This window comes from Terrapene carolina, unplaced genomic scaffold (assembly GCF_002925995.2).
Source record: "Terrapene carolina triunguis isolate 2854851 unplaced genomic scaffold, T_m_triunguis-2.0 Scaffold62, whole genome shotgun sequence".
NCBI classification, from domain to species: Eukaryota; Metazoa; Chordata; order Testudines; family Emydidae; genus Terrapene; species Terrapene triunguis.
Genome location: NW_020664413.1, coordinates 19,342,005 through 19,365,945, shown reverse-complemented (window position 1 = coordinate 19,365,945; position 23,941 = coordinate 19,342,005). Strand labels below are relative to the sequence as shown.

The following is a 23,941-nucleotide window of genomic DNA, read 5'->3' as shown; positions in this document are numbered from 1 at the left end:
CTCCTTGCTGAGCTACTGCATCATCCCATTATTTTGTACATTAAGTTAAAACTCCTTGACATTCAAAGCTGTACATCATGAAGCCCCTGCCTACATATTGGTCTCATGATGTGTCACTCCTCATCCTCTTCACTCCATCAGTAATGCCATCCTTAATATCCCTTTAGTCTCCTCTTATAAACTTCTTCATGCCTTCATCTATACTGTCCCTTAAATTTGTTAAACCCTCCCCAAACCTTTGTATCAAGTCACTTAGAATCATAGAATCATAGAATATCAGGGTTGAAAGGGACCTCAAGAGGTCATCTAGTCCAACCCCTGCTCAAAGCAGGACCAATCCCCAACTAAATCATCCCAGCCAGGGCTTTGTCAAGCCTGACCTTAAAAACTTCTAAGGAAGGAGATTCCACCACCTCCCTAGGTAACCCAGTCCACTGCTTCACCACCCTCCTAGTGAAAAAGTTTTTCCTAATATCCAACCTAAACCTCCCCAACTACAACTTGAGACCATTACTCCTTGTTTGGTCATCTGCTACCACTGAGAACAGTCTAGATCCATCCTCTTTGGAATCCCCTTTCAGGTAGTTGAAAGTAGCTATCAAATCCCCCCTCATTCTTCTCTTCTGCAGACTAAACAATCCCAGTTCCCTTAGCCTCTCCTCATAAGTCATATGCTCCAGCCTCCTAATCATTTTTGTTGCCCTCCGCTGGACTCTTTCCAATTTTTCCACATCCTTCTTGTAGTGTGGGGCCCAAAACTGGACACAATACTCCAGATGAGGCCTCACCAATGCCGAATAGAGGGGAATGATCAGATCCGTCGATCTGCTGACAGTGCTCCTACTTATACAGCCCAAAATGCTGTTAGCTTTCTTGGCAACAAGGGCACACTATTGACTCATATCCAGCTTCTCGTCTATAATTTGGTGATTAGGGCACTCACCTGGGTGGTGGGAGACCCAAGCTCACATCCCTGCTCCAATGACTTAAATTATTTAGCCTTGGTGGAAAAACTTTAATAGGAGATTAAGGGAAATCCTACCCTGAATATCCCATAGCTCAGTGGCTATGGCACTCATGGAGACCCAAGTTCAAATCCCTTCTCCAAATCAGGCAGAGGTGGGAATTGGACCTGGGTCTTCTCCACATCAGGTAAGTGCCCTAACCACTGAATTAAAAGTTCTAAGGTCACCATCATGACTTCCTCTTCCATATTGTAAATGGCGCCTAAGTCCAGAAAAAAATGGTAGTACCTATTTCGCAAATTCATTAATAGTTTCGGTTGATCTGAAACTGTATTTTTTCAGCGAATAAACTACTCACTTGAAAAATTTCACAAGCTCTACTATTCACACGTGTAAAATTAAGCATGTTACAGTATGTCTACTCTGCAAAGAAAAATCCACAGTGCAGAGTCTCAAAGCCTGGGTCAATTGACTTGGGCTCAGGCTGTGAGGCTAAAAATAGCAGTGTAGACATTCCTGCTCAGGCTGAGCCTGGGTTCTGAAACCCAGCGACGGGGGAGGGTCTCAGATCCCAGGCTCCGGCACAATGGGAATGTCTACAGTGCTATTTTTAGTCCTGCAACCCAAACCCAAGTCAGTTGACCTGAGCTCTGAGACTTGGTGCCGTCGTTTTTTCTTTACAATCCATACGGATTTACTCCTTGCATGAATATACTTTCATATTGGTCAGTTTAGCTACCCTCTCAACTCTAGCATTTGATAGTAATATATTTTCTATTATTTTAATTTACCTTCATTATGATTGACAAGATGTATGTAGTGACATTGGCTTCTGAACAAATTCAGCATTTTTTCAGTTTCTACGTGAGCAGCAGTGTTTGTGTATTCCACATAAACATAGTTATATTGTAAAGAGGTTAGCCGGGGCTTATCCCTCTCCGGGGCAGTGGGGAGCCACACCGCCTCACTACACACTGTTGATGTCTTGGGGGAATTAGTCCGGCCACAGAAGTCTCCCTCGGCGGCCCTTGCAGCAACTGAAATAAGCACAGTCAGCCCGGGCCCTAGGTCAGGGTGGGGCAACAGTGAGTGAGGTGCTCAGGCCCTCAGGCAGGGGCTGAGCAGTAGTAATACAAACAGTAGCAATAAGCTCAGGCCCTGGGTCAGGGCGGGGCAACAATGAGTCAGGCGGTCAGGCCCTCAGGCAAGGCTGATCAGTAGCAACGCAAACAGTAGCAATGAGCCCAGGCCTCCAAAGGACCTGGGAGAGGGGGAGACTGCCACCCGCGCGTTGGGTGGCAGGGGGGGACACAAGCCCTCTCACTCCACTGCGTCCCAGCCCGGGGCCCTAGCAGCAGCAGAAGACCTGCTGCTGTGTCAGTGGGGATCCTGGCCGCAACACACGGATATGGGCTCTGGTAGTGTTGCAGCCAGACTAGGGTCGGCTGCCCCGGGCTACTTCCAGACTCTCCTACTGGTGGTACCTGGGTCACGGTGGTGTCCTCCAGGGGGTCCAGCACCATGGGTTCCTCGGGGTAGTTGGCGAGAGGCAGATCCGGCAACTCCTCCGGGTAGCGGGCATGGGGCAGGCCTGGCAACTCCTCTGGGTAGCGGGCGTGGGGCAGGTCAGGCCAGTCCTTGGGTGCACCTAGGGCTGCAGGGGCTTCCCAGTTGCGGGCCAGGCCGGATATTGCATATGGCCTCCCTGGCAGCTGTCTCTCCAGTGAGTTCTGAGGTTGAGCCTTTGTACTTCCGGGGCGCCGCCTGACCCTCTGAGGGACGGGCTCCCTAGCTCTGCCCACTCCAGTGTCCAGAAGGGCTCGTCCCTCTCCGGGGTGGCGAGGAGCCACACCGCCTCACTACATATATTTATAACAGAATGGTGTTTTAAACAAATTAATAAAAAAAATAAACTGTTACCATCACAAGATGTTGAACATTGAAAGTTAAGGTTATCTTTACGATTCTTTTTTCTGTAGGTAGAGGAATTAGAATATTTGACTGGTTTATGTGTTTGTCCATCAACTTCTTTCAGTTGGACAATAAATGATTAGTTTCACATATTTTTTTATAACTTACCGTAAACATTTCTGAAGGAAATGTCTCTGGGATGTTTGCTTGTTTGTTTAAATTAAATATTTATTATTTGTGTAAAATTTCTACATACAATGTCTATTACATTTACTTTACCAGAAAACAGAAGCTGTCGGAGAGGTTTTAGGCCTTGTTACAATCGCCGTTGTATTTCAAACAACAAAATGTGTGATGGCACAAATGATTGTGGTGACAACTCTGATGAATTGGACTGTAAAGGTAAATGCCAGCTGCTTCTATCTATCTATGTCTAGAATGTATGTGTAATTTTGGGTGGAATTATACTTTTTATTTGTTTTTATTTGTGTGTTTTGGCTCTAAACCAAATGTCTGTGCATGCACTAGACTGAGAGAGAGATCAGGAGAAACATTACAATGCTTGCTGACGCCTGTGAAATAATCCTGGGTAAGTGTAGGTGAAGCTCCATTCCTTCCTTCTCTCCCTTTTCTGCTCACGAGACCCAGATGCTGTTCCACAGTGATGGCTCCTGTATAAATCATATTAGATGAAAAGAAGTGATGTTAAAAGAGTGGAACCCAGCCAAAAAAATTGACAGATGGGAGAGCCCTAGATTTAACCAAGGTTGTATCCTAGAGTGTCTATGTTTGCATGTACAATTGTGTTTACTTGAACTAATTGGGAATCACTTAACTTGTGTTACACCATTACCAAAACCTCTAATCCAGTCATAGTCTATGTGACTGTTATTAGGGTTGGACAGATAGTGGCTAAAAGCCCCCACCTACTTGTGGGATGGGGCTTTGTGGCAGTGGGAACGTCCAGGAAAAATTGTGGCAATGTGTGTTGTGGCATCTTTGTTATACTGGGTGTCAGTATGTCATGTTCTCTATTCTGGATCTGGGCAGCTTTGCTAGATGAAGAGAAAAGATAATGCTGCTGGTTGCACCAGCCATAATCAGTGTCAGTTCTTCCCAGCCATGTTGCAGTTTGGCTCTGTGCAAAGCTTATTGGAAAAAAATATTTTTAAAATACATATGCTATAAATATTTTAATGTCCTTTTAAAAATGTTAGTGAATATAAAGAAGTTGATAACCAACACAAATCCTGAGTTATGTTTCAAAAGAGATATAATTATGACAAAATCTCTAGCCAGAACCATCAGAGCAAAACCTTTTAGATATTAGTTTTGCATTAATTTGCATATTTTTGTAATCACTTACATGAATGCCAATTCAGAAAGAAGGAAGGAAGGGATGGTGTATGTATGGGGCAGGGGAGAAAGGCACAGAGAAGGGGGCAGGGAGTGATAAAATGTGGTGCCGCAGAAAAGGATGGGGAAGCAATGAAGCGAACAGGGAGAAATTATTAATTGTAGGACAGAGAGGCCAGAACTCAGTTCATTCTGTGGAAGGAGGTAAGGAGTTCAGAGGTTTGATTAACTGGGGCCAGTGCTTCTCACCTTCAGCAATGGAGGAAGGGCCCTCATACTTTTCTGTGTGTCTCCCCTCCATTCTCCTGTGTCTTCCATATTGACTTCTTGCTTCTCCTCTTTCCCTGCTCCCTAACTCCCTGTAACAGGACAGCACCCGTCTCTTGTGAGTGCCCCCTTCTGGTTGGGTGTGTTTGCAATCTTTCAGTTCTAGTGACCCCTCTTGGTGGTTTCTCAGGCAGTTTTTCAGTGAGTCAGCACTCCGGCTGAGTTTCACATACTGTCTGTGAATCAGAACACACCCCTTCTGGGGTATACCATCTTTAACTTGTCCCTCCCCAGGTATGGGGCTGTACCACCAGGGCTTCCTCTCTCGAGACACTGTCTTCTTGCAGCCCTCCCTGGACTCAGTCCTTACTCAATCCCAGCAGCCAGTCAGGAGGTCCTTTGCTCCCTCGGTCCCTGCTCGCAGCTGTGTTGGACTCAATCCCAGCAGCCAGTCAGAAGCTCCTTCTTTGCTCCCTCGGTCCCTACCAGCAGACTGTCCTGGGCTCAGTCCCAGCAGCAAACCAGGAACTCCTTCTTAGATCCCCTGGTCCCTGCCCACACTGAGCTGTCCATGGTCCTGCTGCTCTTTCAGCCAGCCGGGAACACAGGACTCTCTCCTCCAGCTCCAGGCAGCAACTGACTACTGCTGTGTTCTGCAACTCCTTTTATATGGCCCTACTGGACTCTGAATGCCTGCTCCCTTCAGCCTCTCTCATTGGCTGCTTCCCCACAACCACTCTAGTCCGCTTGGAAGATTCTCTTCTTGTCCTTTCCTGGGACAGGGTGTTGCAGGACCATGAGGCCTCCAGCCATGTGCCTCTGGGTCTACTCCACCCTGTCGCACTCCCCCCCCCATCACCAGTGTTTCACTCTGTGCCCTGCACACTGCCTATAGGCTAGGGGGAGTTACAGCTATGGTAGGGGTCTCTTCTAACCCTCCCTCCCAGGCTTGGGTCAAGGAAAGGGGCAGCTGTAATGAGGTGTGTTGAGCACCTCCCACCCCATGCCTGGACTTGCAGGAGCAGAGTGTGGAGGGGGAAGGAGAGCTAACAAACTTTCTTACAGGAAGGAGGGAATAGACCCCCTCCCCCCGATAGCTCATGGTGGACTCTGCTTTATCCTTGCCCTTCTCCTCCTGTGAATAATGTGTTGGTTTGGAGGGGAGAATGCAAGGAGCAGATTGGTACAGTTTTCACTTGATGGAGGAGAGAGCAGAACTGGACCTAAGTTGCAGGTATCTTTCTCTGCAGGCCTACCCCTCCATCTTGTGAAAATGGTATGGGCCCAGCAGCGCCTCTCCTCACTCCTACCCTGCTTTAACTCTCCTGTCTGCTCCTGAAAGGGAGTGCTGTGTCTGTCCGAGACAACATCTCTGATTAGCTAGACTGGCTCAGAGAATGGGGAAAGGAAGCCAGTCACATAGGGATTTCCACATGGGCCAAGAGGTTTCCCCTCATATCCCTAGAAAATCTTAAATCTGATAGTCTGTGGAAAAAGCCATAGGTTTGGTGGGTCTGAGATCAAGGAGCACAATATTCCAAACAAAGCAAAATCAGTGGTTTACATCTTCCCCCTAAATTTGTCCTATGAATGGAAGGAGGACTTTCTGAACCCTTTTCTCTCTCCCATTGTCTGGATTGCTGTTAGTGGGTGGTGTATTGGAGGGTGGGAGGAATTAGCCCATCTATCAAAGGGCTTCCCTCCATCCATCCATCTAGATATAGATAGGCCATTTCAAAAAAAAAAAAAAAAAAAAGCTTCTTGTTGTAGCAGACTTAATCAAGTTCAAATAAATAAAAAAGCTTCTGTTTATATAGGTGAGACATGCAGGGTTTAATGTTGCTTTCGTTGGTAACAACTGAGTAGGACTGTGGAACCCATAGGCTGAAGGAGTGGTGTTTTTTGTTTGTTTTTAATAGATTATTTTCTGTGGGCCTCTCTGAAGTTGTGAGAGTGGGAAGAATGCTGACACTCTGACAGAGCTGGTCTGTAGTGTCAGGGGAGTGAGCACCATGTATGGTCTTCCCAAATTCTCTCCAACCCAGTGCAGAAATGCACTGTTCAGCTGCAGAAGAGAGCTTGGTGTACATGCAAGATTTATCTCTTAGTGAGCAGTCTTTTAAAACATTTTAGTAAACCTATAGCAAGCTGAAATAAAATAATTGAATACTTTTCAAAGATAACAAATGAATGTGCTGTTTCTTTTTTCATTTCTTTTTTTCCTATCAAGATTCATTCACAAATAAATCAACTGCTTCTTCGAATAATAAATACTGGTTTCTAGGCTTGCACTTCATCCCAAGCTTAATGGATGAATGGCAGCAAGATAGTGAATATTTCCAAATGAATCTAAGAGGTTTGTTCACCAGAGATTAAATCTAATGACCAAACTGCTTCCTGTGGTTCTTGACAAGACTCCTTATTAATGTTGAATGAACTTCTAGAGTTTCACAATTCTGGTTTGGTGCAAAGTTCAGATGTGTATCTAAAGTGTATTGAAATTGCTAAGCCTTTAAAGAGCTACCTATCCCAGACTTTCTGCTTCTCTCTCCACTACCATTGTAATGGGGAGACTTCTCCCTCCCATCCAATGGTAGCAGCAACACTCTTTATAGAAAGATTGATACTTTAGGAGGATGAAGGCTTTGTACCCTGTCTCTAGAAACAGATGCAGATATTAGACTAACTTCTGTGCACATTGAACTTCATGTCTCTGAGGCGTGGTCTAGACACAACGTTGCATTGATTTAACTCAAGTTGTGATTTTAAGTTGATGTAAACTAAGTTTATAATGTCCACAAACAGTTGCACTGATTTAATTGCTCTGGTTTATAAACCAATTTAAGTTAAACTAGTGCAACTATTTTGTGTAAATGAGCTGTAAAGCCTCCCAGGTAAATATTTCCCATGCTGTATAGCACAGCTATGAAGCCCCAGTTCTGCAAAATTTGATGTTTTCTGGGATTTTTCGTCCTGTCTTGTGTCAGTACTGAGGAAGTTCCCAACTACACAGAAGACCACCAGCAACAATTATGGGGAGCAGGAGGAGAAGGGAAAGAGTTAACCATCCTTCCTTGAAATTTAGACACAATTTGGTTGTTGAAGGTTCAGGAAATTATTATTTGAATTACCCAAACTACGTTGTCCACCCTACTGATAAATACACTTCAAATAAAAAGAAGTAACTGATCTGTCATTGATATGTTTATATCCTTTTACTTTTAAAAATAGTTTTAGGCTCTGTTAAAAAGATTTTTGTGGTTTCCTGGACCGAACAGATTTTGGTTGCCAGGGAGAAAGGATCAGGATATTTAAAAGGAAAAATTGTCTTGCCACAGTCAACCACATTTAAACTCCACTCTGTAGCCTCAGCAAGCAGAAGGTGAAGTGAACAGGCAAATAACATCTTACTGTCATTACTCAACACTTGCCTGCGTCCTAGATGTGCTGGAAACAGATGTTACTCCTACTTTGGAGTTATGTGTTGTAATGAATTTTTGTAGAAATTAGCTTATGGTTCCTAACCTTTTGTTGTTGAAATCTACCTACCCTGGTGGGTTGTAGGTGGAGTGCCCACCTCCACTTGCACTCTTACACTATAGAAATATCTGCACTGTAATAAAACATCGACAGCTGGTCTTTATCAGCTGACTTTGGCTTATGGGTCTGGGCTGTGGGGCTATAAAATTGCCATGTAGACGTTCGGGCTTGGATCCGAGGGTTCCAGACACAGGCTCCAAACTAAGCCCAAACATCTGACCTGCAATTTTATAGCCCCAAAAGCCGAACCCCACAGGCCCCAGTCAGCTGACACATGCCAGCCGTGGGTGTTTTATTGCAGTGTAGATATTCCTTCTTAGACATACTTGAAATGTTGGTACAGTGCCTCTCTTTCATTCTCCCCTGCCCGATCTGTGACTTGGACAGGTCACTTAACTGATTGGCTTACCCTTCTGAAACATGGAAATAATAATAGTTGTATTTACATACCTCACTGGAATATTGTAATAAGTAAATGTTTATGAAGTGCTCAAGATCTTCACATGAAAGGTCTTATAAGAAATGCAAAATATTATGATTTTTATATTAAGTATTGTGAATATTTTAGAATTTATGCAGCTTTAGCTTATATTTGTAATTGGTTATAATATTAAACTATCAAAAGCTATAGTACTGAAGAAACTGTCATGTTGAACACCATCTCACAGTGGAGCATTTGTAATCACAATGTGCATTTTGAATGAAAACCTTACTTTGGTACATTAAATGCACAAAACAGCGTGATGCACAGATGTTCTTTCTTTTCCAGCAAATGTTATGAACGCTCAACTCTTGTGATAATATATGTGTAAGAAATAAAAAAAAAAATCTCTTTCTAAGGCCTTTTCACATAAAGGTCTTACTTGTGATACATGCTTCAACCTTTCTTTAAATGCATACTTACTTAAAAAGAATGGTTTACTTATAAACTTTCAAAGCAATGCAAACTGCATTTAACTGTTTCTTTTTGTTACTATATACTTTGTAGATTCAATCTGTGCTTCAACAGAATTTCTCTGTGCAGAAGGGATTTGCATTGCAAAATCAGCACAATGCAACCAGGTCATTGATTGTGCAGATGCTTCAGATGAAAAGAACTGCAGTAAGAAATTCAGTTTTTTGTCACAATTGTCTGTGTCTCTCTTTAAAGTGCTAAAGTGTTATCCACATTTGATCTGCAATTAACTCTTATTTGAGTTAAGTATTATCTTGGATACTAATATGTTCAAGCAAAGCTGAATAGCCCGTAAAAAATATAGCCAAGTCTGGGAACCCATGTTGCAAAGTGTATCAAGACATTGATCGATCAATCTATAAATATATAGATTTGATTGTGTAGTATTTTATTTTCTCTTTCCAGATAACACAGACTGCACTAATTTCTATAAGCTTGGAGTAAAATCCACAGGGTTTATTAGTTGTAATTCTACTTCACTTTGTATACTACCAGAATGGATATGTGATGGATCTAACGACTGTGGAGATTATACAGATGAATTAAAATGTCCAGGTAATTGTGAAAAGAAAAAAAATAATAATTTATATTTGTACTAGAGATATAGAGAAACTATGAAAAATATGTATCCATTCAGTACTATGTGTTTAATGTACAAATAAAGATATTCAGAGGAAGTTGCCTCCTCCACCCATATTATCTGTGTTAAGGGGATATGCAAATTATCACTAATTAATGCTGAAGTTCCTCTGAAGAAAACCGCATTGTCTTTGGCTGTTTTTTTCCCCATTGTATGTCTGTCATTAATTATTTTTATTTAATTGGAACTTTAATCATCAAAATGTCTAAAGTGTCAAGCTTCAGCAAAATTGCCCAAAGCCTACGAGTAACTTTTAATAGCTAATTGTATGTGTTGCTTGATTTTTTTCCCCCTGCTTTCTTGGGTGTTTGATTGAAGTACTTAGTACAAAGCTTTGAGGAGAGTTGTTCCACTTTAAGAGATATCTGTTTATTGTTTTGGTGACTATATTAATCTTGTTCTCCTTTGATTGCTTTTCTGTATACATATTCTCCTCTTGGTGCACATGTCAGAGACTGGAGACTTTTGGCTGGCATTGTCTGTTGGGGCCAGGCACATGCCTTGAGTATCCTCATGCCCTTCACCTAGGGCATAAAGGGCTGGAGCAGGCCAGTCACCACTTAGTTCTTCTCACTGCCTCTGGCTTTGAGATGGAGCTGCTCTCTGTCCATTTGAATGTACAACTAGCTCTCTCTTTTCATTCCTTGTAGATATTATCTTAATCCCCAGTTGTAGTTAGTTTGCTACTTTGCACCATACATATAGTATTTTCAGGGTAAGTTTCCTTTTTACCAGGAGAATTCTTATTATTTTCTTCCAGGTACTAAGATGGCTAGTTCTCGTCCCCTGGTTAGGAATATTGTCACTAATGTCCGGATACTATTGCCGTTAATGACAGGCATAAGAAATGTTTATTTTGTATGGGGAAGTTGCACATCCCTGGTAAATGTAAGTTATGTAAGTCCTTTACACAAAGGACTTGAAAATCCAGACAGGGTCGCCTCCAAATATTTTTAATGGATGGGTTGATGAGACTGGCTTCAGATCATGAGTCTTTTGACCCCTCTGTACATGACCTGTCGGTATCTAAAATACTCCAGGCAGGATGGGGTCTACATGATCTCAGGCGAAGAAGGCACATGGCAAGGAGAAACTGAGAGGCAGATCCTCAGCTAAGGTCTCCTCTAAGAAAAGAAGAGCTTCCCCACACCATTCTACCTCAAGAGAGTCCTTGTGGCCCCATAAGGCTACTGCTGAAGCTCAGCTCCATTTGGTACTGAATCTGCAGCGATGAAGCAGCACACAAAAGTCCCAACATGTGATGCATCATCTCAAGTTCCCTCCACATCATGGAGCTTGGTACTGTCAACTTCCTGAATTACTTCCTCAGTACCATTGGGCTCCAATCTTGTGTTCCAGTATCATCAGTACTGATGACTCTGGTACTGTCAATGCCATCATTCTCCATCCACAATCTGCTGTTTGCTCTGCTGCACAGTACTGTGTTAATAGCATAAAGAGCACCAGGGAATCTCCCAGTGTACAAGAATCAGAATCCCCGTTACTTTCCACTAGTTTGATTCCTGTAGTTCTGGCTCCATCTTTACCCATGGTACTGAGCACTTGTATTCTTATGTCCACACCAGTTCATGGGCCTTCAATGCCAGTTTCTTCAGCTGCACCAACAGACTTACAGTGCTTCTCTTGAGTAACAATCTATTCAGGCTTCCCCTCAGTCTGAGGATCTAGGCAAAGAGATCCCATCTCACTCTGCTGACTTCTTGGCCCACATCAGAAATCCTCATCATCACCAGATGAGGCTGTGATCCCTTCTAGTAGGCCACAGCTTGATGCCTTTAAAGACCATCTCAAGTCTTTGCAACTTGCCCTTTGCCAACTTGCCCTTGAGGAGATTCAGGAACCTGTTCATAAACTGATTGACACCTTTCAATCTTCTACTGCAGATAAAATAACTTTCCAATCAACAAGGCTGTTATGGACCCTGCAAGGGTTCTTTGGCAGACTCTGGTCACAACAGCTCATATGTGCTGGAAGGCAGGAAAAAAAAAAAAAAGGACCTGTGCTCCTTGCAGGGGGGATTATTATTTTACTCATATCTGGTATCATTTCCTTTGTGGTAACAACTATTAATAAAAAGTAAAGACAACCAAATAAGAGTACACCAAAGTAAAATGAGCCTAAAAGATGAGATTTATTTGGCAGAAAATCGTACTCGTCAGCTAGTTTGCAATATAGAATTGTGATTTATCAAACTCTGCTGGCCAAATAGTATTTTTTAAATTATAAGAAGTTCTTGAGATTCATAGACAAACTCCCTCCTGTGGTGACAAACTCTCCTACATGCTCTTGCCACCATACACTATCCTAACCTTTCAGAAAGAGGCAAAACTTTCATAAGAAATCACCATCTTCATCAACTGCCCATACATCACAGTTCACTCCTGGGTCAAAACACTAATTTTGGCAGGACAGATAAGAGATGTGAACCCGCTCCCAAGAGTCTAGAAGCATCATCCCTTCATTTTTGAAATTGAGTAATGTGTTTTTTTCATGTATGTATGGAACACCATACCTAAAACCAGTGGGTGCTAACATGATTTTGATGAGATAGTCTATCCAGTTGTATACTGAGCCTACTCCCAATCTCTTCTGCTTTGTTCCTCTTCAGGGACCGATCTCATGAGGAATTGTTAGACCAAGAAGTCCTCTTACTTATATCTCAGCGCAATAGAAACAGTTCCACCTCAATACCAAGGGAACGGGTTGTATTCTAAATATGTTCTTATTTAAGAAAAGAAGGGATGATGGGGTCCCATCTTGGATTTATTAAAACTTAACAGACTATTTAAAAAAAAATCCAATATGTCCAAATGTGGATGAACTTCAGATAATTATTCAACATTTTAAATGTTTATATGAAGTTACCGTCTGAACCTTTCTTTTTTAATTGGTAGTAGTAGTAGTGATGGGCAAACCTCATGTATAAGAGGGCAATGCTAATGTGAGAATTTCTTCTGAACTTATGATAATTGCCTCATTTTCCTCATGATCCTAGTATTACCATTTCTTACTACTAATTAGGAAGTCATTTGGGTTACCTTCGTTTTAAAAGTGCTGTACAAAGTTGAATTCTATTTGTCACGCAGATGCTACAGTGATTAGTGGAGTATAAATATCTAGATAGATAATTCTGAAAGAAGCTTTTGTTTTGCTGGGTTTTTTTTGTCTCCTTTTATCCCTTTTATACAGTTGGAAAAGTTTACAGATGCCTTTCTTCATAGTCTAGCTGACATTTTTTCTCTCTCCTTTTTAATTAATGTTGTGCTGAGATCACTAGGGTTTCTGTTTGTGTGTTTTGGTTTGTTTGTTTGTTTTTATGGTTAAATAGTTTATGTTCCTTCTTTACAAACGTAAGACCCAATCCCACAAAAATTTACTGCCAAACATAATGTTTATTAATGGAACTATTCACAGAAGTAAACACTGTGGCCCAACACTTTACCGCGTGCTTATATCCATCCCCGTTCACAAATGCAATTAATTTTAAGCACAAGCTTAAGAATGAGTTCCATGTTGTAAATATTTACTAACACTTTAAGTATGTGCTTAAGTGCTATTCTGAATAGGGTCCTTAGTTTGGTAGTAAATATTTTAAGGATTGGACTCACTGTGTGAAATTCTGGACCCATTGAAGACTATATCAGAAATCCCAATGACTTCAGTAGGGTCAGGATTTCACCATTTTTTGTAGATACGGAAGATACCAACAAAGATAATCCTGGCATGTGAAAACAGGAGTTTCTAAAGGAGGAAGTAGAAAACCAAGGTAGCATTGAAACTGAATGATCTTGAAACTCTGTGGTTAATCTGAAATTGAGTGTAATTCACTTTTATTTTCAGCGGGAGAAATCTTGCTTAAGATTTTGGAATTGACTGTGTCTGTCAATACATTTGTATTTGCATCTGTGTCAGGAATTCACTCATTATATATGCAAACTTCCATCTTTCCTGCTGTAGAATATCCCACTTTACTGATGTAAAATATGAATGTATATATCCCATCCCCACCCAAAAATAAAGACACAAATAAACCAGATCCAACCAAGGTCAACAGTGACCACGGGTGAAAATCTGGCTCCACTGATGAGTTAATGTAAAACCTCACGTTGATTTCAAAAGTAACAGATCTGAAAGCTGGGTAGTGGCCTATGTGAAATGATTTGATGTTGTCAGTTCAGATCCCAGTGAATTTCACAGATAATGCTACCATAATTTGGCAATCTCATTGATCTAAGCAGATAGATGAGAATGGAAATGGAGGGCCAGATTGTATAAATCAACATACTTCCGTTGAGCATGTCACCATTGACATCAATGGACTTATGCTGATTTACATCAGCTCAGCATCTGACCTGTAGATTGAACTACCCTCATATCCCTAGATCCTTGTTGGTCAAGTTGAGGTACATTGCTGGGGAAGTGTGAGGAAACATGCACTACTACTACTTGTTCTCTATATAGAATAGTTCAGTTTCCTGAGCTAGCAATCTGTCTCCTTTCAGAGAACTATATTTTCACAAAAATAAATTTTAAAAAATCAAAAATTAATTGAAAAAGAGACCACTCTGTGGGGTAATTGGGAAAAAAGGAACCTTTTCCATTCGTTTTGAGAAATTCAGTAGAATTGTATTAGTTTCCTAATCATACTAGTAGATACCATTTTACATTACATTCTTTATTTTATCACAGTTCGAAACAAACCCATATGTGAAGAAAATTATTTTGGATGTCCTAGTGGAAGATGTATTCTGAACACATGGCTGTGTGATGGACAAAAAGATTGTGAGGATGGAGTTGATGAATTGCATTGTGGTAAGAGGATTTTATCTTGTTCTCGCTACTAAAACCATTGATACACGTGTGCAAAAGAAGGATTTATAATTCATATTTTTATATAAAAGTACTCATTCTTTATCTAACATTTTACTTCAATGATTTTTTATTGATGAACTCTTTGAAATCCAGACAAAAAGGTAGAGACAAATATAATTTATTCAATACTTTTGAATTTTCTACAGCAAATCAGTAGGCTTTATTCTATACATAGTGCTGGGAAACTATTAAAAATTTGGTTTTCTGTGAAGTATTAAATCCTCCTATAAGTAAATGTCACCATGAAATGTGAATATGTAGACTGCATCTTTATAATATAGCCAAGCTCTCAGCAAGACTGATGCTGAGCATTGTATTTAAATGTTAGATTACAAGGACACATATCTTCATGACATATTATCACAAGATAACTTTGTATTGTCTCTCTTTAGTTTGATTTTTGTCTGTGTTTCTACTATTCTTCCTTAAAGTACATTAAGATTTTGTACATGGCATCCAAGGGTGACCCAAAACTAGTGCATCACACACCAGCAAAACAACAAGAAAAGCAAAATGGCACCTTGACACTTATCCAGACTCCCCTCAGCTTGGCCTAAAGATAGTAGTAAAAGCCAAACACAAACTTGCTTGCTGCTGCCATGGTAATGAAAAGGGGAAATAAACAGTTGGTGCAATTTTCTGCCCAAATCAAGGTGGAAGGAGAAGGCTTTTACTACTTCCGTTCCTGCATTCTCAGCAGCTCCTCTGAGCTAGGGCAAACCCTCTGCCTCGCTCACTTCATGGACAGTTAATGTTTTCCTAGCCTATCTTGGTGTGTGAAATATATATATCTCAAGACAGGTTGGCTACAGAGCTTTGTGAAATAAGTACTTGGATTTACATGAATTGAACTTAATATTTCTTTTCCATTTTCAGAGCAAAATATTGCTTATTTTCTGTATGCAACAACTTCCTTTTGGACTTTTTTAAAGCAAATTCAAATTGAAAATGAAAATCCTGTAGTAGAAACAGGGATAGAGAAAATTACCTATTCAGTTTTAATGCTTCAGCTATAACAAGTTACTCTAATTGGTGTAATCCCCCATTTTGGACACAGTTATACCATTATAAAGGTGTTTATACTAGTAAAGCTTATTCTGGGATGGAGAGGGGACTAAGCTATACAATTATTTAGGCACCTTTATACTGATATGACTGTGTTCATTCTAGAGCCTATGTCAGAATAACTTATTTTTAAAAAGAAAAAAAAAATCATACCCCTAACCAAAAGAGTTATACTGGTACAAATTTTACATGTAGACCAGGCCTAAGTAATTTCTGTCTCTAATTTCCATGATTCTATAGTATTGCTTTATTGCAGTCCCAGGAAAATTTGATTTATGATCGTAATGAGAATTGGTCTTTTCCCTGCATGTTCTGCAGCTTCACCAATCTAGTCTCATCATTACAGAACTAAATTCTAGCTCAATAGCACAGTCATTAGTTTTCTAGCTGCCTTTCCCTCCAGACTGAAACCTGAAATCTGTGTGCATAGCGTGCTTTTTTTTCTCCACTCATCATGTGGTCAGGAGTTAAACTCTACCCCATGAAAGGTAGAAGGGTCAGACCTAGACACCATTTACCAGGCTTAGCCTGTCAGCAAGCATTTTAGGCTTTCTGTTTTTCATTACTTTAAAAAATATTATGAAACCCATTTGCCTTTTTTTTTTTTGTCTTGGCTACCTTTTTCCAGTTTACAGCTCTTATCCATTAGGAAACAGTGTGGACAATGTTTAATATAATTCAGATGGTAATAAATGACTTTTTTCTATTATTCATCTTGAAATTATTTTTCTATCAGTTAAACAATAATACATTTATTCTTGTGGGAAGGATGGAAAAAAGGAGGCTTGAAGTTTTCTAAATGAAATTCTTAATATGAAACTGGAATTTATTTGATATGCCACTGCAGATTGATTTTGAATTGAAGCAGAGCATTGTTATTTCCCAGTGTATTCACAAAAGTAAACAGTTAGAACAACAGAATGCAAATATAGACCAATTTTCCAGATGAGAAAAAAAACACGGAAGTCTTCTCAAGATGTAATTAAATAGTGCAATACAAAGATGATGGAAATGATTGAAGAATTGGACTACTTGTCTCTGCACTTATTACCATAATTGCAAAGTGGTTTGCTATAGCAAAAACATGTATGTGAAATGCATGAACTATTCTCTTATTTTAAAAGTTCTTACCTTCAGCCTATCATAAAATATTTTTAAATTATTCTAATTTAAAAGTTTTGTGAGTCCTTTTATAAGTATTAATGAACATAAATCAGTTGCATCCGAAGAAGTGGGCTGTAGCCCACGAAAGCTTATGCTCTAATAAATTTGTTAGTCTCTAAGGTGCCACAAGTACTCCTGTTCTTTTTTCATAAATCAGTTGGAAACCAACACAAATCCGGAGTTCTTTTTCCAAAGGAACATAATTATAGCATAGTTACATCTATAGTTACAGCTCTAAAAAGCAAGGAAGAGCTTTTATATTATGCTACTGCATGCAGGAAACTCACTGTTACTGTGAACATAACAAGCATAGTGGCTGATGTCTTCCCTAGATTCTTCTTGTTCATGGAATCAATTTGCTTGCTCAGCACACAAATGTATCTCTAAGCAGTGGACTTGTGATGGTGAAGATGACTGTGGAGATGGCTTAGATGAGAGTGATGCTATTTGTGGTGAGTACTATAATTTTTACTTATTTTATCACATCATATTTTTGGGACTGATCCTGAGACATGCAGAGCAATTGCATGGAAATTAATGGGAGTGGAGAATGCACAGCACCTCTAGGGTCATGTTCTTTAACCATAAGCTATTAATTGTCTTTATTTCCAGAGCACAGATGATTTTTTTCTGCCTCAGGCAGATACATTTTTGTGACTGGAGTGTGTAATTTGTGGGTCTGTCTTCATAAAGTAATTATGGTGAACCAGTTTGGGCAAAATAAGAACCAAACCTTTGCTTGTTCTCCAAATCTGAGCCAACCACCGTAAACAGGCCCCCTGTTCTAAATACCTTTATATTTTGGTGGTCAGTGCCTAACGGCTATTAAAAGTCTATGTGCTGTTTCCTGCTGCTGTTCTCTTTTAATTTCACTAAATACTGGCTTTTCAATATTTAGTCAAACCCCAGCATCTTTCTGAATCTTAGTGTCTTTCTGAAAATCCATAGCTCTTCATATCTTACCTGTTTTGGGGAATCAGATATGTCCCTCGTATTCTAGAGTGCAATTAAGTAGAGAATCCCTCATGTATGGGACTCAATTGCATCTGCTACCATCACAATTACTAGAAAGAGAGGGATCTGGTGTGATATTTGTTTAACAAGCAAGATTTTCCTCTCTCTTTCTCTCCCCCGCCTCGCCGCCCCCCTGTCCCTCTGCCCCCCTTCTGCCCCCACCACAACAGGTTTAGTGGAGGCAGTGTCAAGTGAGAAGGCAGGTACTTCAGACATATCTGCTATGGTACATTGTCAGAACCTAAGAGACTTCATGGCCTGAGGCTCAATAGGCTGCATGCCCACTAAATACACAACTTAAAGTAAAAAATAGGAAAAGCGAAAAAAAATGGAGGACCAAACAAATCAATAAAGCCACCACTCCTTTTTTAAGTTGTTCAGGTGTTACATCTCTTCCTTGTCTATTTCTTAGCATTGATCATAGATCCCTTTAGGGATGAAAACTCTATAACAGAATTAGCTGGCATCTCTGAAGATTACTTAAAGATAAAATGCTGTGGAGTGGGAGACAAGGCCCTATTTCATCTTAGGAGCAGGAGACAAATACTTTCCAGGTGGAACAGGGCTGTCAGAAAGCATTTGGGTTTCCCAGTTCTCTGAAACATTTGAAGTTTACCTATCTCTAACATAACATAATTTAACTTCAGAAGTGTTTGAAATGCCAGTCTAATAAAAGCAACACGAGTTGTTTTTCATCTTGGTTAAAATAATGAAAATGAATCATAAAATAAATTCCTTGAATTCATTTAACTTTTGTATTAAATGTTCAAAGGCGTGAATGGAAATCTATTTTCTCTTCTTAATATATGCCAATTTGCTATACCTGAGAAGAGACATCATAATGATGGATTACATAAAAGCAATCCCTTAAAAAAGTCTTTAATAAGTACCAAAGGATAAATAAAAATCTGTTCTAGAGGAAAGTCTGTTTTAAAACAAACATGAAAAAGCCAACCTTAAGCAATGAAAAATTATTTTCTTTATGCTGGTAAAAGTTTTATAAAGTGCTAAAGATAAAGAACTTTCCAGGAAAAAGAAGTACATTCATTGAAACTGTTGGGATTCTTCTTACCTCACATTCACTGTTTAATACTGAGCACTTGGGCCCTGATTTGGGGCCTGATCCTGCATTTGGGGCCTGATCCTGAACTGCCATGGGAGTTGACAGTAATGAGCAGAGCTGAGGGTTGTTAGCACCTCTCAGGATCAGGATCCTTATCCAATAAATCCAAATACATAGTAGTTGCCTAAAACATCTGTCTGTGCTTTCTAAAATTGTCTACTGAATACATTACATGAAGTATAGTAAGATAGCTTGCCTCTTTCATTTACGAAAGAGGTGAATGACAGTGTGAATAGGGTGAAAGTATATAGAAGGAAGGGTAGATATTCAAACCTTTAATTTAGAATACAATCCTAATCTGAGTTTTTAGAGTACTGTACAGAGGAAAATCTCTTATTTTCATCTTTCTTTTAAAGGAAAAGATAAAAACCTCTCTCCTATAACTATTATTTATAAACCTCACAAAAATTATTTAATTGGGATTTAGCAACACTAATCTGTATCATTTTTTCAGCATCGGTAACCTGTGCTGCAGACACGTTCAGTTGCCTAGGTTCCCATGCCTGTGTCCCTCAACACTGGCTTTGTGATGGTGAAAGGGACTGTCCTAATGGAAGTGATGAACTATCTACAGCAGGCTGTGGTATGGGGTTTTGTGCTTAAATTTATACATTTAAAACTATATTCTGACTTTTTTCTCTTTTCATGGTACTTGTTTGTGTCTTTTATTTCCTGCTGTGGGCCTTCTACCCATTACCAGATGGAGTATTTGGCTGCATGGTGCAACATATGAAATACTGTAAACCATCAGTGGGTAGAGATTGGTCAGTCATAGACTGGGCCAGATCCTCAGCTTAATTAAATCAGCATAGCTCCATTGACTTCAGTGAAGATATACTGATTGACACTAACTTAAGATCTAGTCCGCTATATGTGGCGCATTGTATATGTTTCAAATATAAGTATTTGTTCCTTTTTTTCACCACATTAGACAGTAGTGGAAGCTTTATTATTGATTATGCATTTTACATGCTTTTAGCAAGAAAAAAGTATATTTTTGAAATTACAAAAATTAGCTGTTTTCATAGAGGAGTAAGAGACAATTGTATCTATAATTTAGTCATGTTAATTATTCTCATCTCTACTTCTGGTACTTTATAATCTGCTGCTTCCCCATCTTTTGTTCTTGGTATCCACTTTCTTGTATGTAGGTATATGGGTTATAATCCGATTAAGGATGTGGGGGGGTTGGTCAGTAATTTAGGTGGGTTTGTATTTTATCTGTATTTGCTTAACTAAACTATTTTATAAGTTTGAAAATGCTAGGATAATTTTCTCTTAGTTGACTATATATCCATTATTGCATGAGGTCTGGGGTGGGTTATTCTCCAGAGAGTTACAGAGACATTTACAGAGCTGTCATTCAGAAGTAGTGTAACCAGGAGGAGTTCTTTGCAGAACATTGTTCCCCCAATGAGGCAGTGCTGGGTGTTACCAAGTGCCCCCGCCCTATTGGTGTTTTTTCTTGTTTTGATTATTTTTTTAAGTACATTCAAATCTTTGAATCAACTTTTGTATTCCTTATTTTGCGGGCAAGTAGCACCTTCTGGTATCGTATGCTACTTGGTGTATGCCTGACAATGTGCATGATTATTTGTTCCGAATCAGTCATTGAGCACTAGTTAATTTACTTCACTTGTTTTTCTAATAAGTAAAGTATCTGTAGGTCCTGTTGTTCTGTGTGTTCCTTATTTTTTCTTATGTGCTGTTTTTTCATTAGCTCCTAATAACACCTGTGATGAGAACTCTTTCACATGCCGTAATAAACTCTGCATTCCCAAACAGTTTGTATGCGATCACGATGACGACTGTGGAGATGGATCTGATGAGTCATTGGAATGTGGCAAGTATAATTTAAAAAACAGTTAACAATGAGAAAAATCTCAGTCTGAATAATAGGATAGAAATTTTTAAAAACCTATAGGGAATGAAGACAAGAATGTTTAGAAGATTTAATATTCTAATTTACTGTTGAATGAGATAATTGTTCACTTTCTAAATCTGTTTTAATATTTGTTTGTAATCTAATGCTGTTCCTGCTGAGCACAATTTTGTACATACTTATTTGGGCTAAAGCTATATGAATTTATAGCTGATTCTTTTTAAAAAATAAGAGTTAATAATAGAGTTAATATATAAAGTAAATACATTATCAGTAATCTATATATGTTCATACTGCCAGACTGTGCCATAGTAAGCAGTAAAACTTTGTTGCTGTTTTATATTATATACATACTGTATCTGACTGCCTGACCTCGCCATTCTGTATCAAGAAGTTCTTGGTACAGGAGAGAATCTGGCATACAGCCCCTGTTCAAAACTATGCCAGTGTGTTTATCTGCAATAGTCTTAGGCTTAATTTTCAGTATGTTGTGTACACGAATATCTGCATCCACCGCATATGTATGCAGAACTCAGGAATTTCTGAGCGCATAGTTAATGTGCATGCAAAATATACGTAGATATGTGTGCACAAAATGTCCAAACCCAAACTATTGATAATCTGGACCAGTATGTACCAAGTGCCCCCGCCCCATTGGTGTTTTTTCTTGTTTTGATTATTTTTTAAAGTACATTCAAATCTTTGAATCAACTTTTGTATTCCTTATTTTGGGGGCAAGTAGCACCTTCTGGTATTGTATGCTACTTGGTGTATGCCTGACAACGTGCATGATTATTTGTTCCGAATCAGTCATTGAGCACTAGTTAGTTAATTTACTTCACTTGTTTTTCTAAAATCTAAAATGCCTTGTGTGTGAATGTGAGCATGGATGCGCGTGTGCACACACACATTCACAGTTAGAGATGATCCATGGCTTCTAAAATATGAGGTTGCTATCTATATTAGGCATTGCTAAAGTCCCTATCATCTATGGCTTGTACATGGGTAACTGAAATATATATGAACATCAAGGGATTTTAAGAGTGAAGCACATGTGATTTTTTATGTTAGCAGAAGCCTTATGTATGCTTATCATGATTTCCTTATGTTGTAGTGTTAAATCTATTATACGATTAAGCATTGTGGGAAGGTAATGTGACAATAGTGTTCCAGATAAACACTTATTTTTCTCTTTGTTCCTCCAGTGCAGTCCAATCATTTGGAAGTACTTTCTCCCTGCCATTAGATGGAAATAGAGCATTTGAATCTGTACATAAGGGCCTTGCCCTTTCAGAATCCTCAGGTGTTTCTGCATCCTGCAAGTGAAACAGCTACTAAGCTGGTTAATTTGTCCTAGGAACTGGAAGATTTCATCCACATCACCAGGCCTAAATGGGCATAGGAGAAAAGTTGCCCCCTCCCAAATGCACCTTACCACTCATTGTAAGAGGCAGCACGAGAGCTACTCCCTTGGTGAAACGGGGAGGAAGGGGGCAACCAAATCAGCCCTGCTCCTGCCACAGTAAGCTCAAGCACCTCAATACCACAGAGACAGCAGCCGTAACAAAATGACAGCCAGCGTGCCTACTTTATCATCCCTTGACTCCAGCTCCTCCTCCTCTGTGGTGGGTCCCATAACATCTCGGAGGGAACACTGTGTGGACTTCCTTTACTGTCAGCAGTGTTCATATGCCACAAACTTTTGTGGGAAGTATTTGTACCATCACAGGGGGCATTTCCCTTCCTTTGTAGTTGGCAATGATAGTTACTAGCCCCAGTGTGCCGGACAGACTGGGTTTTGACAATAAGTTGTGCTGATTCACTGGAGAGGCTTAGCACCACAGGTGCAGCGCCAATGATCAGACGAATCAATATACCAAATAGGCTCAACATTAATTGTCATTAAAAGTCAGGAGGGAATGGTGCTAGTGTTATAGATATGCTCAGCACTATTGCACTGAGAAGGCACCATGCCAGCAGAGTCCAGGTCCAGAACAACTTGTCACTGTATCTTGGGAGTCTTATACTTCAGGAGTGTCATATCTTTCAGTGATTTGGCCCTGTATGTAGGGTGCTTTCCACGAGCATCCCTAGTTTATGGGACATGGAGAGCCAGTGGTAAACAATGCTGCCTGGCATCTAAAAGAGAATTTGCACACTGGTGCAGTCTACTCCATTGACATAGGTCTGAACCAATTTTTTTTATGAGCAGTCCATAGCTAGTAGAGGCAAAACTTCTAAACAAATGGAGGATGCCAGCTTAGATGCAGGCAAACACTATGGTAGTGAAACACAGAGACTCCTAATCCTCAAAATACCTGAAGCTAATGACATTTTTGCACAATATATGTATAGGTTAAAATGACCTTTTATTATCTGTTACCTACTTTGGACAATTTAAAACTTTAACCCAGGTAGTTTAACACAAAACGGTTGATTTTCATCATGAAGTTGCACTGTGTTTGCAATATCCGCCATCAGTTCATTCCAATAGCTGTTCCTCTGCCAAGGACAAACAATGTCTTGCCAAACTCCTTAAGCAATACAAGTACTAAATTGTGGACTTGATCCTTCATTATTTGTCCCAAAAGGGGGCAAAGCCCTAAGTCTTTGTCACCAGAGAGAGAGAGAAGAATGCCAGATATCTCAGAATAGTCTAGAGGCAGTGCAGCATCACTCACAGATGCTTTACTTTTGGATTTCGGGTCAGGAAATCCTCTATTTTCTATTTCCTCCCCCCAGTTCTATTGATCCAGAAGAGTATTATGAAAGTCAAACAGGATGGAGATTAGATATTGATAATAGCTCTGGCCTGGGCTCAGTAGTTTTAGTTCTCCTGCTGGAAATGACTTTGGGCCTTTAAGTCTTCTGAAACTGCCAGATCTTTTGGCACAGGTTCAGGACAAGATTTTTATACTAGTTCTGAATTCTCTGACAGCTTGGCTTCTGGATGTCTGGAAACATTAGATCTACAGTGGTTTACTGTAGTTTAAAATATCCAGTTAGAAAACCTGAAGCTTATGACCAGAGAAACATACTTAATGAAGTGGAAAACTTTCTCCGTCTGGGAAGATCAAAAGGGGGAAGATCTGAAACATCCCTTGAGCCCTATTTTATTTGGATGCAACTGCAACAATAAAAAATATTATTTCAAGCTGTCAGGATC

At 39.8% G+C, this 23,941-nt stretch overlaps 1 protein-coding gene across 1 annotated transcript in view; it reads left to right on the top strand.

The window, feature by feature from the left end:
- The window catches only part of LRP1B (LDL receptor related protein 1B), a 1,279,381-nt gene that overhangs the window by 1,005,445 nt on the left and 249,995 nt on the right, over positions 1-23,941 (top strand). Inside the window, exons 48-54 of the mRNA XM_026647738.1 lie at positions 3,159-3,278; positions 9,028-9,141; positions 9,400-9,549; positions 14,345-14,467; positions 17,089-17,208; positions 19,348-19,476; positions 20,614-20,736. Coding sequence (XP_026503523.1) covers positions 3,159-3,278; positions 9,028-9,141; positions 9,400-9,549; positions 14,345-14,467; positions 17,089-17,208; positions 19,348-19,476; positions 20,614-20,736 — 879 coding nt within the window. The remainder of the gene's footprint in view (positions 1-3,158; positions 3,279-9,027; positions 9,142-9,399; positions 9,550-14,344; positions 14,468-17,088; positions 17,209-19,347; positions 19,477-20,613; positions 20,737-23,941) is intronic.